Below are 17,353 nucleotides of genomic sequence, written 5' to 3'. Positions count from 1 at the left end.
GGTGCTTTATGAAGATTGAACATGCTAGGCCTCGCTCCATACACACAGGGATCCTGCGGCTTCTGAAACATAAGAAACAGTGAGGGCTACTAGAGAGTTCACAAACTATTTAAAGGGATACTACCCAATTCTTCTACACTACAGGGGGAATCTTTGCTCCCAGGGGACTTTAGACCTCAGTCTCTGACCCTGTGCCTTGCAGAGAGAGCTGAAAACATGACCAATATAAACCAGCTGCTGAGATTGGACTGTGGACCACATTTGGAGCATGAATGGGCAGATTTTACCTAGGGAATATCATGTGCATCACAGACTGAGGAGAAGCATTTCAGAGGAATTCCCTGGTTCAAATGTTGGCCACACATCCCAGTTAACAGGTGCAGCAGCCTCATGGCAGGCACAGACTGAGGACAACTCTCTTAAACCAACACTTATTCAGTTTGTGGGCTCAGCAGCCCAGCTGGCAAGGCCTCATCAGCACAGAGGACAGATGTGGTTCAGCATTTCGTTTAGATTAACCTGTGCTGACTAAGGTTTAGCTGTAAGCGTAACAAGGACAAACAGTAGCCAGCAATGGTACAGCTAAGCCCCTTCCTGAAACAGAGCTATTTCCTAGTTCAAGCAAGGCCTGAGGCTGAAGAAATTCTAGACAGTATTAAATTTCCATCTAGTATGAGGTGGCATTTCCTATCACAAAGCAATTCCTATTGACCAGACCGGTCACTTTCACCACCTCAACTGTATCTTCCAGTCTCCCTCCTTTAATCCTTGAGATTAAATTAAATTGCTGCACAAATGATCTGTAAATCTCCAAAGCCGGATGTCTACTTCTTTGGAGACAAATTCAGCAATCAGTACAAGAGAACAGAGGAAGAACAATTCAAAAGAAACTGGTTGACAAGCTGAAGCTGAACTTTTGTAAGCTTGCTTGTTCAGATCTGCTACTAAGGATAGGTAAGATTGCATGTTGCCCAGAAGAGATGTGGCAATTTACCCTCCTACAATGTGGCTATCTGGCTCACCAATCCTCAAATCCTGATTAGATCTCTAATATGAGAGGGCAGCTAGATAAGTAAATCAGGCTGCAGGGCTAAAGTAATTATCCTGTAGCATACAGCAGCCTCTCCCTCTTAAAACTCAATTAAATTATATTAAATCCCACGTAAGTAATTCATCAAATCCCAACATTAGTGCTGATAAAAATCCATTAGAAAGAAAGAGAGTGAGTCTTTTCATACAAGCTGAAATCTGAGGGCAATACTGACGGATAGAGGCATTTAGAGAGGAGTTGGTTTAGATAGTCTAGCAGTAAAACATTTTCATTTCAAAATTTTAAACAGAGAGGCACTAGTTCCACTAAATAGATATTTCTGCAGAGTTGTTATGGTCTAGGATCCAGAAGGGGAACTGAGTAGACTGCCTAGGTTTCCTTGTTCTGTAGATTTTTCCCTCTCTCCAAAACGTGAGTTCCCTAGCTCATCTCTAATCACCTAACCTCCCCCACAACGCCCCTCCCCCCAACTCACATAAATCAGATTTGGGCAGAATTCAAGGACAAATCACATTGCATTCTTTTAAGCAGAGTTTGGCTCAAAGAGGTGCTGGGTTTGTCCACAGAAGCTTAAGCTGAGAGCATTGTTACATTTATAGCCTTAGAACAGTTAACAGTAAGGCAAGCAGGTGGCAAAACTACCATAAAGTGATATAATCTTAAAATGGAGACCGATACCACTAGAAAAAGGCAACATACAAAAGGAAAAGAAGTGGCCTCTGTACTCTGCATCTTAACGAGATGAACAAAGCCTAATGTATTCTTTGTTAAATGTTTGTTTTAATCAGAAATCCCTCAAAATCCTTTTTATGGAAAACTATGGATTACTGGAGAGCTAGCAGGATTATGGCTGACTCCAGAGAAGTGATACCAGCTAGAGTGAGGAAGGGATTGTTATTCAGACTGTTTAGGGATTTTGTTTCACTCAAATGCCTGAAGAAACAGCAGGAAGAAAATATCTTGTTACAGATTCAGTATTCAGCTAGGAGTTGAGAAATCTCATTCTACTTCCATGGGGTCTCCAACCAGACTACCAACAAAAACAAGACTGGGAAGACCTAGTATTGCCAATTAGGTACAAAGCGGATAGGAGGGTAGGAGGGGAACCTCGGGCCTTTTTTGCCCCACTCAAAGAATCAAAACAGGGCACAGTCCCATGTGCCTCCTGTAGAGCTCACCTTTAAGGATGACTTAGGTATAATGAAAGCAGGTAGGGGGAGATGCTGAGGAATGGACTAACCAAGAGATCCCCACTCCAAATTATAGAGTGATTCAAGAATCCACCTTCAAATGTATCACGGCCTTTGTAAGTTAGAACTGTGGAAGTTTCACATACACGCTGCCTTGATAGCTTTGTGTGGAGAAATATAGCTCTTTTATCAAAATATAACACAAGGCCATAGACACATGCAGTATTGGATCTTTCAATGGAAAACACTTTACTTTACCAGATCTGAAATGGTGGGGCCAGAGGTTGTTACATATAGCACTGAAGCCCAGAGCTAACATTCCTAAGACATTTTGTGTTGATAATTCCGTCTTTATATTTTCCATCTTCATTCTGATAAAGAACTGACTGATATTGGATTTCTTGTCATTCCTCACTAATTTAGCAACAGATTTGATTAAAGAGTTAGACGCTGCAGCTGCTCCTAAATATGTATTCTGAGATACACACTGGATAACATCATCACAAGACAGGCTTGGAAAAATATCCAAAAATTTTCTACCAAAGAAAATTCAGCAGGGAATCTGGTTAATTCCTTTCTTTTATAGCTCACCTCCAGATCTCAATGGGTTATGACAGATGTCTCTGTTAAGCAAGCAGCAGCAGATTTCAAATTGTGTCATGGTAGCATACATTGCTGAGTCCCTTGGAGCTACTGCACAGAAACTCCGTATGGTGGCTTCTTCCTGCCTCCTGTGGTGGGTGTTCCAACGGTGGGTGATCAAAACTTCAGTGGGGACTCCTGCCCCCAGCAGCCATATCCCTGTCACAACTCACTGATATTTCCCTCATACAATAGACTCCCTGCAGAGACGCTGCTGTTTACTGATGGTTTCCCCAGCTCTCAACCTGCATTTTCCATTTATAATCTGATATAATCTGTGCAATGCATTTGCCCCTCCTGTTTATTGGCTTGCAAAATAACTAGGGATCTCCATGCTGTCTAGCAAACTCCTTGAATCATGTAATTCCTAATTTCTATTAGAAATAAAATTCCTCTACTGACCTGTCTCCAGCAGCTGTTCTAAGAGCAGGAGATCTCTCAGCCCCTTTGCAGGAGAGAGAGAAGGGGATTCTTACCTGGGATGGATTTTAGCAAACAGCAGAGGAAATGTCCCACATTTGCAGGCAGGAGATTGATGGCAAACAGAAGGATTTGGGAAAACATCTGGAAGATCCTCAGCTGTGGAGAAAGCCTCAGAGCCAAGGGGACCTGGGAAAGGTACAAGTGCTCAAGTGCTACTGTGCAGCTAGCACTGATGGATGTGTTGACTAGGACTGGCTGAGGCCATCACTTCAGAATAAAAGTCTTGAGTGTCTGTCTGTACAATGGTAGGGATGAGCCTGCACAGTGCAGCTAGCTAGCTAAACCCGCATTGTGGTTAAGTGCACATGCAGTGCTCTAGCTGTTCATGCGGGGGCGACTTTATTCTAAGAACCAGTCTCCCTTAGAAATAAATCCTAAGGCAAAAGCACAGCTGCTGCTCTGGAGATATCAGTTGCTCTAGGCAGCTCAGCGGTGTTTATGTCCTTATGCAGATTGGGCTAGGTGAGTATATGAATGATGTATAGCAAGGGTCAGCAACTTTTCAAAAATGGTCTGTCGAGTCTTCATTTATTCACTCTAATTTAAGGTTTCACCTGCCAGTAATACATTTAAACATTTTTAGAAGATTTCTTTCTATAAGTCTTGTGGCACCTTATAGACTAACAGACGTTTTGGAGCATGAGCTTTCGTGGGTCAATACCCACTTCGTCGGATGCATGCTACTGAATGTCAGGGGCTCCCAGCAGAGACTGTTCTGTTCAGATCCTGATATAGAATTATTAGCACTTAGTGTTTTTTAAACTGTTTCTGCAAAATACTTTCCAAACATGAGACAACCTCAAAACATTCACATATGGCACTATTCCTATTTTATATTAACAAATTGAAGCATGGAGTTATCAGGTGCATAAGTTAGGTCGCAGTAGTACTGATGCCATGATACTTTATTGCGAGTGGTGCTGAGGGATGTGGGAATGCACATAAGGAGGGAAGAAACAATATATGTGCCCAGGTACTCAGGGCTCCAAGCAACCTTGATAAAGGATGGCATCTTTTTCTTTCAAAAATCCTTTCCACTTAGTCTCAGCAGTCATTTTAGGAGCTGGGTGACCTTTTTTACCTAGACTCTGAAGCATCTCAGAATTTTAGAACATACCATTTGCCATATCACATTAGACCAATAGTCAAATCTGATATCCTGCCACTGATCGTAACCTATATTCTATTTTAGAAGAAGGTGGGCCTTTCTCCACACACTATATTGTACTGGACAGCAGTGATCACTTTGCACCACAATATGATTAGTATATTTATTTGAAAACCTGATGTCAACCAATGATGTGTTATGTTCCGGTTTATTTTACAGAGAAAATCTGGAAAGATCAAAGTATCATTTTAACGGTTAACTGAAACCAATGGCTTGTCAGATAAAGAGCGCATTCCTCTCTTTAAAAGTGCAAAACATTTTTTAATGAATTAGAGACCATTCAGGTCTCATTCACCAGACATGTAAAGATCTGCATTCAACAATGAAGGAGATTGCAGTGTGCTTTAATAGCACATTCAAATTATCCCTCAGCATTGACACTATTGAGCAGCTTTCAATGGACTCAACCACTACAACAGTAACTCTTGCCTTGGAGAGGAGACAAGATGTCCCCATTGTATTTTCTCTAAAGATCTTGGCCATTTAGAAAGCACTTCTGTGGTCACAGCAGCAGTTCAGAGAACTGGAGCTAGCATAAGGGTTTAAATTGTTTTTAAACAATAGGCAGATAGCGAACTATAACAAATTGTAAAGTCACTCTTGAAGTTGCTTCAGAAAAAGAAATGTGAAATGTCACAGTTGTGATACTCTGATAATAGTGCATTTGTCTGATTTATAATTAATTTTTCCTCTCCATAAATATTTCTATTATATGCAATATATTTTTAAAATGTCAAATTAAAAAAAGTGTGTATTAAAATAGGGGAAATAAATATAGTAATGCTGAATTATTGAGATAAATACTTGTTGCATTCATATAAGTCCTACATAAAGGTACAGTTAAAATAAGCAACTTGTGATGTGCACTGAAAGTTAGATGACAGAGCAGGAGGTGCAGTTCTTTTAGATTTGCCATGGCATCTGATACAGATTACATACACACTGTGTGGTGGCAATAGTCATATGAAATTTCTCATAAAACCTTGGCCACCTCACCTACACTATGCCCACAAATCCATATCCCACAGGTTCTCTTCTTATCGTCAAATGACATAATTAAAAAAAGATGTCATGCAGCCATAGGAAGTTGTTCTTTCCTCAAAAAATTTACAATAGCCTATGGCCCAGGATAGGAATATTCAGTCCTGCACTAGTGACACGTTTATGTTCTCACACCTCCTGGCCCTTCAAACCTAAAACCATGAGTTCACACCATTATGAAGAGACTCCCCATTATGCAATGCTTCTAACCCCAGGAGTTTCCAAGATTAAAGCTGTAAAACCTTCTCATGTAGAAAAGCTACTTTAGGTCATTTTTAGAGATGTTATGTTTTTGTTTTCTTCTCTCTCAGAGTGCTAACTGGGTAGATTCACAATAATTAAGGCACTGGTGGAGGGATATAAGAGATACTTTCAACATTTTTGTTCTGAAATATTTTTTCTTCTTGTGAAGTATGTGCCTATACAAAATATATGATGCTGAAGTATGAAAAACTTTTCTGACCATATTTGGAATGAGATGCACAATTCACTTGTGGTTGCCACTGTCATCCCAACTTCTTGTTACAGTAAAACTTCTACACTGCATTATCATATACTCTGTAAATATGATATACCATAGATTAAGTGGTTTTAAAATTGTGCTGCATCTTCATTACACAATTAAGTGAGAATTATCCCATTATATACATTGCTAGTTCTGAATGTATGTACACTTGGATACTAACTTCTCCTAGTCTTTTTGAAGCTAAAGGTTGTGACACAGTTGAAAAAGTGAGTGAAAACTGTGGGGTTATGTATCTGCCTCACTATATTTCCATCTGTAATAGTCCCTTCCGTCCATCTTGATTCCCCTGCAGTTGCTTGTCTCGATAAGGATATAGGGTCCTGGATGCCAGAAGCTGTGATTAGGCAACAGGGATGGAACACTTGATGATTACCTGTTCTGTTTATTCCCCCTGAAGCACCTGGCATTGGCCACTGTCGGAAGACAGGATACTGAGCTAGATAGAGCTTTTGTCTGACCCAGGATGGCCACTCTTATGTTTTTATGTAATTAATGGCCAAAAAGTGTTTTGCCCCAGCCTAGAGAGTGAACATATATTGCCACAATCCACATATGCACATAAATGCAGATCTAAACATAGTTTCCATTTGTAATTATGCAAAACGCAACATGTGAGAACACTAATGAATCTTTCAAAACATAGGGTGCAGTTCCCTGCACTACTTTAAAAGATTGTGTTATCACACTTTTTAAGTGCTGGCTTGTCCCCAACCCATGAAGGGCCCATTACCAGACTCAGAGCTCTTTTCAAGCAGTTTTATTTTTCAAACCCCAGGGTACGTCTACATTATGTTTTAAAACCTGCAGCAGTGAGTCTCAGAACCTGGGACTACTACAGTCTCGGTCAAGCTGATTCCAAAAACAGATGTGTAGACTGTAATGGCATGCTAGACTTTATTATACTATTCAGCCACTACATGGAACTGTATGAAACTTCCCTTATTTAGGCTATCCTCAGCCATACCTGGCAGTACATTAAAGGATCTTATACCCAACACATTCAGTGTCTCTCTCTGAGAAGGAAGCCCTGTAGCCAATGCATATCTGGTACAGGAGTCTGACTTGCTAAGTAGCAGCCCTAAAACCTACTGTGTACAAAGTTTACATAACACACACATTCAGGTACAGGAGCCCATCCCCATCCCTGGGCTGCAAAGCCCATACTCCATCAAAGCCCAAACATCTACATAGCTCAATTTTTAGTTCCACAGCACAAGCTCCACAAGCCTGAGTCTATGGAGCCGGGTTCTGAAACTCATTGCCACAGATATTAAAGTGCAATGTAGACATATCCCAAAACAACAAAAGAGTTCCCCAGCCCACCCTGGGGCTACAGCTACCTGGGAATTTCCTCCTTTGCCTTTCTCGGGCCTTCCTGCTTCACATCCTATTGCACAAGAAAGGACTGAGAAAGGCAAAGGGGAAAATTCCCTGGCAGTTTGTCGCCCATGGTGGGCCGAGTAACTGTTTTGTTGTTTTTGCTTATGTTTGGAAAATAAAATTGCCTGAAAAGAGATGCTGGGTGTGCCAGTGGATCTGTCGTGGGCTGAGACAAGCCGGTACCTTACATGCCTATTGCTGGGAAAACAGAACCCTGAACACAAACTCAGGTAGTTAAAGGAAGGATTCTGGGAAAACATGCAAGATTGCAGTGAACACCACAGCTGTACAGCAAGTGAGAAATTATCACTACTCAGTAAGCATCATTACAAAAGATGGAAGATTGGATATTGAAGTCAACACCAGAACAGCAAGAGCAAGACATTCTGGAAGAATAAACATCTAATCAGAAGGGACATAAATTTGGAGACTAAATTCTAACTCTTAAATCTTACATTTAATTATGTATCTTATGGAGTAATTCTGAAAATATCATGGATAGACCACATAATCAATGAAAAAGTATTGCAGTTCATTGGAACGCAGCAAACATTATTTAAAGAACTTATGAAAAGGAAGATTTGATTTACAGGGCAATTTTTAAGAAGTTCAGCAGATGATGCATGTTCACGGGCACTGGAAGGGAAAGTTAATAACAGAAAAGTATGAAGCATAAAAAGATATTTGGATGGATGATGTGGTATCCTAGGTAGATCAAAAGGACTATTCATCCACAAAAACATTAGCAAAGGACTCTACAGAATGGATTCTACGGTTGCCAACCTCCTGTAATGGAGATACCACAGAAGAAGAAGAGGATGTGACCACACCCCTTCCCTTCTGCCTCTCCACACCTACTACCAAAAAGAAAGTTTTAAAGAGCAGAGATAAAATCACTCTCATTTACTTCAGCACGGCTAATATTTCACCCTAGGACTATTTGCTATTTTTAAAAGTAGATTTATATTCTGTCATTGATGTGAGATTTTACATTTTTTTTTAATCTTACTAAGGCAGTACAGTTTAAACAGTAGGGGAGAAGCTTAAAGGAAAAGTAATTGCCAGTTGAGCTTTGCTGATCAGATCTGGCAGCTTTAAAGCCAATTAATTTTTAGTTCAAACATCCCTCAGTAAAACTGGAAAGCGGATTGTGATGGGAAAGGTGCCAGTTGGAGTTCATAGGTAATTCATTCCTCAGTGACAATGTGGAGCAGCTTCTAGATTCATTGTAGGTGATAAAGACAGTTTTGTTTGTTTATTTCCCCAGTAAATCTTGAGATATTTGAGAAAGGCGATTAGTAAAGAAATATCACCAACAATGTGGACAAGATAATAAAAACAGCAACATGATACTCTGGTATATCAGACAGAGGAACTAAAATAATCAGCAAGGAAACTACTGTGCTATGAACACTACTATCTATATAGAAGCTGTGCAGAACACTAACAGGCAGCCAACAGGCACGCAGAAGGAGGATATTGATACTTTTAGCCAGTAAGATGGTCCCTGCAGATTCTTTTTTCAACTGGGAGAAACTGAAACATGAAGTCAGCCAGTCGGTCAGTTTCTACACTGACGAAAAGACTTCTATAAAATCAACAGGGAAGGAGAAACCTTTTTCTCTAAGGAAATGTTCTAAAGATTCTGGACATACTATTTTAAAGGATGTTCTATACAGAAGCTAAAACTTTATATAATGAGTTGATTTTTTTTAAATAACCAAGTTGATAACATTCCTTTAGCAGTTGCCTAAATACACATAGGGAAGAGATGGATGTTTAAATTTCTCCAAAGAAGAACAAATCTATCTTTAATTCCATGTATTTGCTACCCAGATAATATGATGATAAGCACTTTAGAAATGCATATAAGTAACTATTTCAAAGTCAGACAAACTTCATGTCTGCCCATTAAAAAAAACAAAACACGTCATAAGAATTTTTTTTTATTTTTGACAATTCATTTAACTATGCAGTGTATAGTTTATTGTCTAAGTTCAGGTACTATGGACATGACAAATGACTACTTTCAATGTGTCTTTGGACTATAAAGCACACTCACTAGAACAGAGTTCCAACATATGTAACATCTTCTGCCGATGATTATACCTTTGGTGACATAAGTCATGAATATTTTACATGAAGCAATTCAGATGCAAAAAGAATAAGACATGACTACACAAAAACAAGGATGATTCTTCAGAGATGAACACCTTGCATTTAATTGCACCTTAATGCCTGACTGTGCAATCATACTTAAAAGATGTGCACTTATATCTATAAATTATAGTCCTATTAAATAGATTTTAGAATTTTGCAAAGCACTGCAGAAGTAATAGTATCGGACAGCGTTCTGTAAAAAATAATTTTACTGGCAAAGAATTTAACTATACAATCCAGTGGGTCTTTTGTGAGCTCTACTCTTTATTGATACTGTAAATGTTATGACCAAAAAACTTTCAAACTTCCATGCCTGAAGTTAGACACCTAAATCCATAGTTAGGTGCCTAAATAAGTGGCCCGATTACCACAGATGTAGGCACCTACAATGAACTCCCTTTGACTTTAGTGGAAGCTGTGGATGCTTGGCACCAATCAGAGTCAGCTCCAGCTTTTCTGCCACCCCAAGCAGCAAAACAAAAAACATTCAGAAACAAGAGTGCTGACCTGTCTTTTTTATCGTCATTATACTTTATAAAGTAAACATTTTGGATGGAGTTTTGTGAAACTATAAATAACCACAATTTTTCAAGTTTTCTTCCTTTTTTTTTAAAGTCAAATTCTTAGTCTAAGATAAACATTTTAGACTAGTAAACAAAAATATTACATTAGTTGGTATTATTTCTAAATTAAGGTTGATAATATCTTCCAGTGTCTTCACATTTTGATTTTGTCTAAGTTAAGGTGGAAGGTCTGGCAAAACAAACATACAATCCATAATAGTACACATTAAATATTAACATGTTAACGGTGATGCCATCTGTAAACTTAAGTTTATGAAGGTTATGACTACAGCTACCATGACATTCTACAAACTTTAGTCGTCTTATACATACCTCTCCCATTCTCCCTAGTTAACCTTTTACAGTACCCCTTAACAGCAATATAATAATTTATTTTAAAAGAGAATAGGTAAAATTGTTAAGCTAAAGTAATATTCTTATAAAATGGATGCAAAGTAAGAAGTAGACTAAGGTTCAGATTTTCAAAGATATTTAGGCATCATCCTACAGGACTTTCTAGTGGTTCTCTTTATTACATTAGTCTGGCAAACTGCACAAATGATATCCTGTACATTTTATGAATCATCGTTTGAACTCAGTCAATAAACAGTGAAGAAAAATTGTTCAAATGCTATTTAAGTATTAAGTAAATTGTATATACGCCACACAATACTGACATAGTATGGGGTTAATTTTCAACATATTGCCTGGGAATTTGGCAATGTGACCCAAACTACTGTTAATGATACCTATGATTCATTTAAAATCAATAGAAGAGCTAAAATGTATTTTCAAATAAATCTTGCCAAAAGCTATTTTTACACTCTTCACGGAATAAGATCCTTGATAGCTCCCTCATTCCAAAGCTTCCTTCCTCTCTCTATGTTCTGAGACCAAAAAAAAAAAAAATTTATTCTAGTAAGAATTGTTTGTAGAATCAAATCCGCAGTATAGAAACAAACAATAACAGAAAATCAGTAAGTGGAAAAACAAATTTAAAGGCTATTTTCATTTATACTGTTAGCCAAGTTTGATAAGGAATGTCACATAAGTTCTGAGGGGGAAATTTAATCATGACAATGTTTGATAAAATCCCCCGCTTCTGTTCTCCTGTGATAGCTCCAAGCCCTAGGATATCCAGGCTCCCTTTAGTTTGTTTTTCGCATCTCTTCAACATGCTCAAGAGAAGGGAACCCAGGGCTCAGCATAAGCAAGTCAGTAAAGATGACAAACTTATGACTTGATTTTTAAAACCACTTAAAAGGCACGGGTTTTATCATGGAGATCAGTGTTTTGTACCACTAATTACCACTGCACTAATTACTGTCTGTTCTCTTTGTTTTGATTTCTTTTGCTATGTTTCAATAAAGTATGCTGCTTCCAAAAGTGTTAAAAATTGCTTGAACTGTTAAAGGTACATACAGAAAACTAAATATGTATGAAACCCTGCATCTTCCCTTACAGCGTATGTTCTAGTATACAACACCATACATGACCAACACTCTGTGCCCTACATTTCAGCTTATTTGCCAGACAAAATCAATTTTTGCTTTGCAAGGTGTTTGCAATGACTGTGAATCTGTGTCTCAGACTCTCTCTTTTCTGCTTCAAGTGATTTTCTATGATCCTCGCTTCTTTCAAGATTCCATCAAGCTCTTGTACATAAGAAGCATCCATTGCCGCTCTCTCACTTAATTGGAAAAAAACCTAATGTTAAACTAAATACTTAAAAATATTAAACATTCTCAACTACTACTGATATTTGGAATTGCTTTAATGCTTTGCTTATAAATCTGCTGTCTATTAGTCAGTGGAATATATGACTAAATTAACTCTTCAGTTTCACAGACTAAATAGAGGAGTTTGTTATTTCAGGATTTAGGGTTATTTTTTTCCTTCTGCAGTTTCTTGACACTGCAGACACTTCACCACACCATATCCCACCTTTATCTACCAATCATCTAGGTATTTATATTAGCACTCATCGTTGTAATATCCAAATGCCTTCCACCAGTTAAAAAAAAACCAGTAACAATATTTCTGTCTTCCTGTCCTGGCAGGTTTTTTATCTTGTTTTTCCAATAAAAAGAACTGAGTGTATTTGTATTCCAGTGTCAGCATGTAGGAAGGCTAGGGCAAAAAGATGGATTTTGTATTTTGTTCTGAAGTTAAAAATAAACTTTTGTGATCAATCTGGCAATACTCTAACACTAGTCAGAACTATGAGCTTACATCAAGGGGAGAATTACACCCAATACAGCAGAAAGCATTAGCCCATCAAACCACATTGCATCCTATCCACATCTCAAGGTTGCCAAGTAGTTAGACTAAAAATATTTTAAGAAACAAGAATTATCTCAGGTTATATTAAGTATATAAAAATTGTACAAAAAGTTTAAAGCTGACTTGCCTTAAAATATTGGCATATTTTGACAACAGGTTATTAATTTCCTTGTTCATATCTGTTAATACAAATATTTATTTTATTTCAAAGGCTTGAATTGAGTGATTCATGTCAACATTTATATGTTTGAGTAAATCTGAATATTTTTAATACATCACCATTTAAAACCTTTTCCAGTACTTCAGGTTTGTAAAGTGACTGTGAACTTTCAGAAAGAGCCAAGTCTGGTCTTTCCAGGGAGGACAACTGAGGACTTTCTGAAGCTTCATTCTAGTAACAAAACACATGGAAAAAAATGTATGGTAGTACAGGTTCTTAGAAATTTGAAACTTTGCAGTTTGGACCTGCATTTTAGATTTTATTTAAAATTAAGGTTATAGTATTGCTGACTTCACATGCAGCTTGTGTTCTTAACCATGTGAGTGTACTATGCCTCCATCCTGAATCTGAACAGGTAATGTGATTATCAAGTTATAATATGGTTCTGCTGTATAGACAAGACCTCATAAACCAGCTAGTCAGTTTTGCCTCCCTGGTATCTTGCCAAAGGACACTCTAAAGTGCACTGTACCACATGAAAAAAGCAACAATCTTCTGCTCTGAGCACCAACAGATGAGGCAGTATGAGATAGCTGCACAGATTTTCCCACAATGCCAACAGTTTTGAGTTTTGGACAGGCCCAGGCGGTGGCTGTGCTGCAAAATGCTACATTAACACACAATAAAATGAAAAACCACAAGAGACCTAACTGTACAGACTGGTCCTGTCTTCCCTGAGTACTTTAAAAAAACGAGCATTATCAGTAGCTCAGAAAGATTATAAAGTTTACCATGTTCAAGATGGCACTTGAATTCCTGGCTCTATTATTCCAATCAGAATAAGAGGTAACAATGAAATTTCAAATTCCCACCTGCTAGAAAGCAAGCTTATTCATGGGGATGGATGAAATTAAAATCTGTTTTCAATACTGAGTTGAGATATTTGAGTGGTTCAACAGACAACCTGATTCTATGCAACCTAAAGTTTTGCTTTCAATCAGGATAAGCCCTACAGAAAAGTGCAGCTGTAAGTAAGTCAAATTTTGTTTGTCGTGAAAACCAAAAGCTTTATTCTGTGATCTCCTAATGCACTCAGGAAAACCATACAACTTTTCTGTAGTTTACATGGAGTGAGATGGTGGTCTGAACCCTGTTCCTATTGGACGTTATCCATGGCAGTCTCAGTGAAGAGAGCACAGACTGAATGGGCATTTTAACTGAGCTCCCCTCATCCATAGAAGCGTTCCCCAGTCCATTCCTCTCCCCTACCAAAGTCAGAGAAAACCACTCACCTCCATCTCCTTTCTACGCTTACTTCTATTTTCATCAACTTTTACTGTGTTACTTGCCATTGTTACCTGACAAAAAAATGTAATGTCACATTTGATGAGTAAAAATAAAAGACTGTAACATGAATTTTCAGTATAATGTGATCTCCATAGATTCTCACTTTATGAAAGGTGAAGCTAAAGCCCCAAGTAAAGGGTGGCAAGAGTAACACAACTGGATAAAGTAGGAACTGAAGAAACAATATGTCACAATGATTGTCTGCCACAACCTGCCAGTCTACATAAAGTAATTCAGACAGCATGAGGACAATTCCATACTCAAGCTCAGATGTGAACCACACTGAGATGGACACCGTACTGGCTATGGAGCTATTTGTACCAGAACCAGCAACTACCAGTGAAAAACATTACTATTTAAATCATGATCCTTTCGGCCAGCACTCAAAGCAGAACTCTCTGGGCCGCAGCGAAGGCAGCCTGGTCTTGTGGTGAGAGCCAGGGCCAAGAGTTAGGACTCCCAGGCTCTCTTCTTGGCTCTGGAAGAGCGGTCTGGTGGTTAGCGCTGCGGGAAACGGACAGACAGGACTCCTGGGTTCTATCTCCAGCTTCACCCACTGCGGGGCCCCTCTCTATACGTCGAATGGGAATGGCACTCACCCACCCAGCGCACAGGGACCTGTGAGACTGAACAAGTGAGTGCCAGCACACTTTTGTGAGCTCTTTGGACAAAGGCGCTGGGAAGGGGCAAACGATTGTTATTATTCACTTCAAGCCCCTTCTAGCAAGCCTCTACCTTGACTGTGCGGCCTATGGGGTGTGAACTGGGTTTGTGAGGGGTCCAAACGCCACCCAACGCCCCATCTCGGAGGGGATTACCCCTCTTTAGGGAAAGCAGTGCCCACCCGGATCCTAATAATCCCCACAAACACCTGGCTGCGCCCCCCTCACACACACCCCCTTTCCACCCTACACCCCTGCAGCTCCACTTCCTGGCGGCCTTGGCATGCAGCCCCCAGTGACCCCCCGACACCACAAAGTGCACCCCCACAGCTCTGCCTCCAGTGGGGCTTGCTATGCAATAACCACTCAAGCCCTAGTGACCCCCCGTTAACACCTATAACCGCCCCCCTTGCACACACCTCCCACCAAGCTGCCCCCTCCCCCGCAAGCTGCACGCGCCCCGCCCTGAGGACGGGAGGCGGGGGAAGAAGGCACGCGCCGGAAGCGGCCGCTAACGGTTCCGCGCGCGGGCGTGGGGGCGGGGAGGGTCCGCACTTCGCACAGCTCAGCCCCCCCGCGGCGAGCCCTGCCTAGTCAGCGGTGGAGTTACCCGCTCCCGCCGCCAGGGGGCAGTTGGGCACTGACCGAGCCCGAGCAGCCGGGTGCGCTGGGCTGGGAGCGCGGGGAGGCGGGGCTCGCAAGGAGACACACACACACACACACACACACACACACAGAGCGGTACACCCCACAACCCCCCACAAACCTCACACACACACACACACACAGAGCCCTACACTCCACAACCCCCCACAAACCTCACACACACACACACACAGAGCCCTACACTCCACAACCCCCCACAAACCTCACACACACACACAGAGCGCTACACCCCACAACCCCCCACAAACCTCACACACACACACACACAGAGCCCTACACTCCACAACCCCCCACAAACCTCACACACACACACACACAGAGCCCTACACTCCACAACCCCCCACAAACCTCACACACACACACAGAGCGCTACACCCCACAACCCTCCCCCACACAGAGCGGTACACCCCACAACTCCCCACAACCCTCACACACACACAGACACACAGAGCCCTACACTCCACAACCCTCCCCCACACAGAGCCCTGTACCCCACAGTCCTCACACACACACACACAGAGCGGTACACCCCACAACCCCCCCAAACCTCTCTCACACACACACACACACAGAGCGCTACACCCCACAACCCCCCACAAACCTCACACACACACACACAGAGCCCTACACTCCACAACCCCCCACAAACCTCACACACACACACACACAGAGCCCTACACTCCACAACCCCCCAAAAACCTCACACACACACACAGAGCGCTACACCCCACAACCCCCCACACACCTCACACACACACACACACAGAGCCCTACACTCCACAACCCCCCAAAAACCTCACACACACACACAGAGCCCTACACTCCACAACCCTCCCCCACACAGAGCGGTACTCCCCACAACCCTCACACACACACAGACACACAGAGCCCTACACTCCACAACCCTCCCCCACACAGAGCCCTGTACCCCACAGTCCTCACACACACACACACACAGAGCCCTACACTCCACAAACAGAGCGCTACACCCCACAACCCCCCACAAACCTCACACACACACAGCCCTACACCTCACAAACCCCTCTCTCACACACACACCTCCACCCCACAAACCTCACACACACACAGCCCTATACCCCACAAACCTCTCACACCTCCACCCCACAAACCCCTCTCTCATACAACCTCCACCCCACAAACCTCTCTCACACACACACAGCCCTACACTCCACAGAGCGCTACACCCCCCAAACCTCACACACACACAGCCCTACACCTCACAAACCCCTCTCTCATACACACACCTCCATCCCACAAACCTCACACACACACACACAGAGTCCTACACCCCACAAACCTCTCTCTCACACCTCCACCCCACAAACCTCTCACACACACACACACAGCCCTATACCCCACAAACCTCTCACACCTACACCCCACGAACCTTACACACACACACAGCCCTATACCCCACAAACCTCTCACACCTCCACCCCACAAACCCCTCTCTCACACACACACCTCCACCCCACAAACCTCACACACACACAGCCCTATACCCCACAAACCTCTCACACCTACACCCCACGAACCTTACACACACACAGCCCATACCCCACAAACCTCTCACACACACACCTACACCCTACAAACCTCACCCACACACATCCCTATACCCCACAAACCTCTCACACACCTACACCTCACACATACACCCCCCCACACACCCCACAGACCTCACACACACAGCTGCATGCCCCAACACAATACAACCACCATATCTACACACACACCACACCCTAAACCCACCACCTCCACACACAACCCCCACACCTACACCTACAGACCAGTCCCCCACACTAACCCCCAGACCTACATACAACCCCCCACACCTACAGACAACCCCCACACATTTACCTCCAAACAGCTACACCCTGAAACCTCACACCTACACCCCTATACCTAACCCCACAACTCCTACGTGTCCACACACCACATACACACTCACCTACACATCACAATCCCCACCACACTGTCTAGAGTGACTCACAACTGTGAGTGCCTACT

At 41.8% G+C, this 17,353-nt stretch overlaps 1 protein-coding gene across 5 annotated transcripts in view; it reads right to left on the bottom strand.

Moving 5' to 3' along the window:
• Positions 1 to 17,353, bottom strand: part of BCO2 (beta-carotene oxygenase 2) — an 87,146-nt gene that overhangs the window by 35,625 nt on the left and 34,168 nt on the right. Inside the window, exons 1-3 of one of the 5 annotated variants that reach the window (XM_030538022.1) lie at positions 15,076 to 15,159; positions 13,940 to 14,005; positions 12,767 to 12,878 (exon numbers count right to left, since the gene is read on the bottom strand). The exons of 2 other annotated variants lie outside the window; for them this stretch is intronic. In XM_030538022.1, the coding sequence (XP_030393882.1) occupies positions 12,767 to 12,878; positions 13,940 to 13,999 (172 nt within the window). In that variant the 5' untranslated portion in view covers positions 14,000 to 14,005; positions 15,076 to 15,159. Of the gene's footprint in view, positions 1 to 3,359; positions 3,623 to 12,766; positions 12,879 to 13,939; positions 14,822 to 15,075; positions 15,160 to 17,353 lie in introns of those variants that run through there. 2 more of the 5 variants (XM_030538017.1, XM_030538021.1) reach the window with 2 other exon arrangements.

This window comes from Gopherus evgoodei, chromosome 19, assembly GCF_007399415.2.
Source record: "Gopherus evgoodei ecotype Sinaloan lineage chromosome 19, rGopEvg1_v1.p, whole genome shotgun sequence".
Taxonomy (NCBI): domain Eukaryota; kingdom Metazoa; phylum Chordata; order Testudines; family Testudinidae; genus Gopherus; species Gopherus evgoodei.
This window is presented reverse-complemented; position numbering and strand designations above follow the sequence as displayed.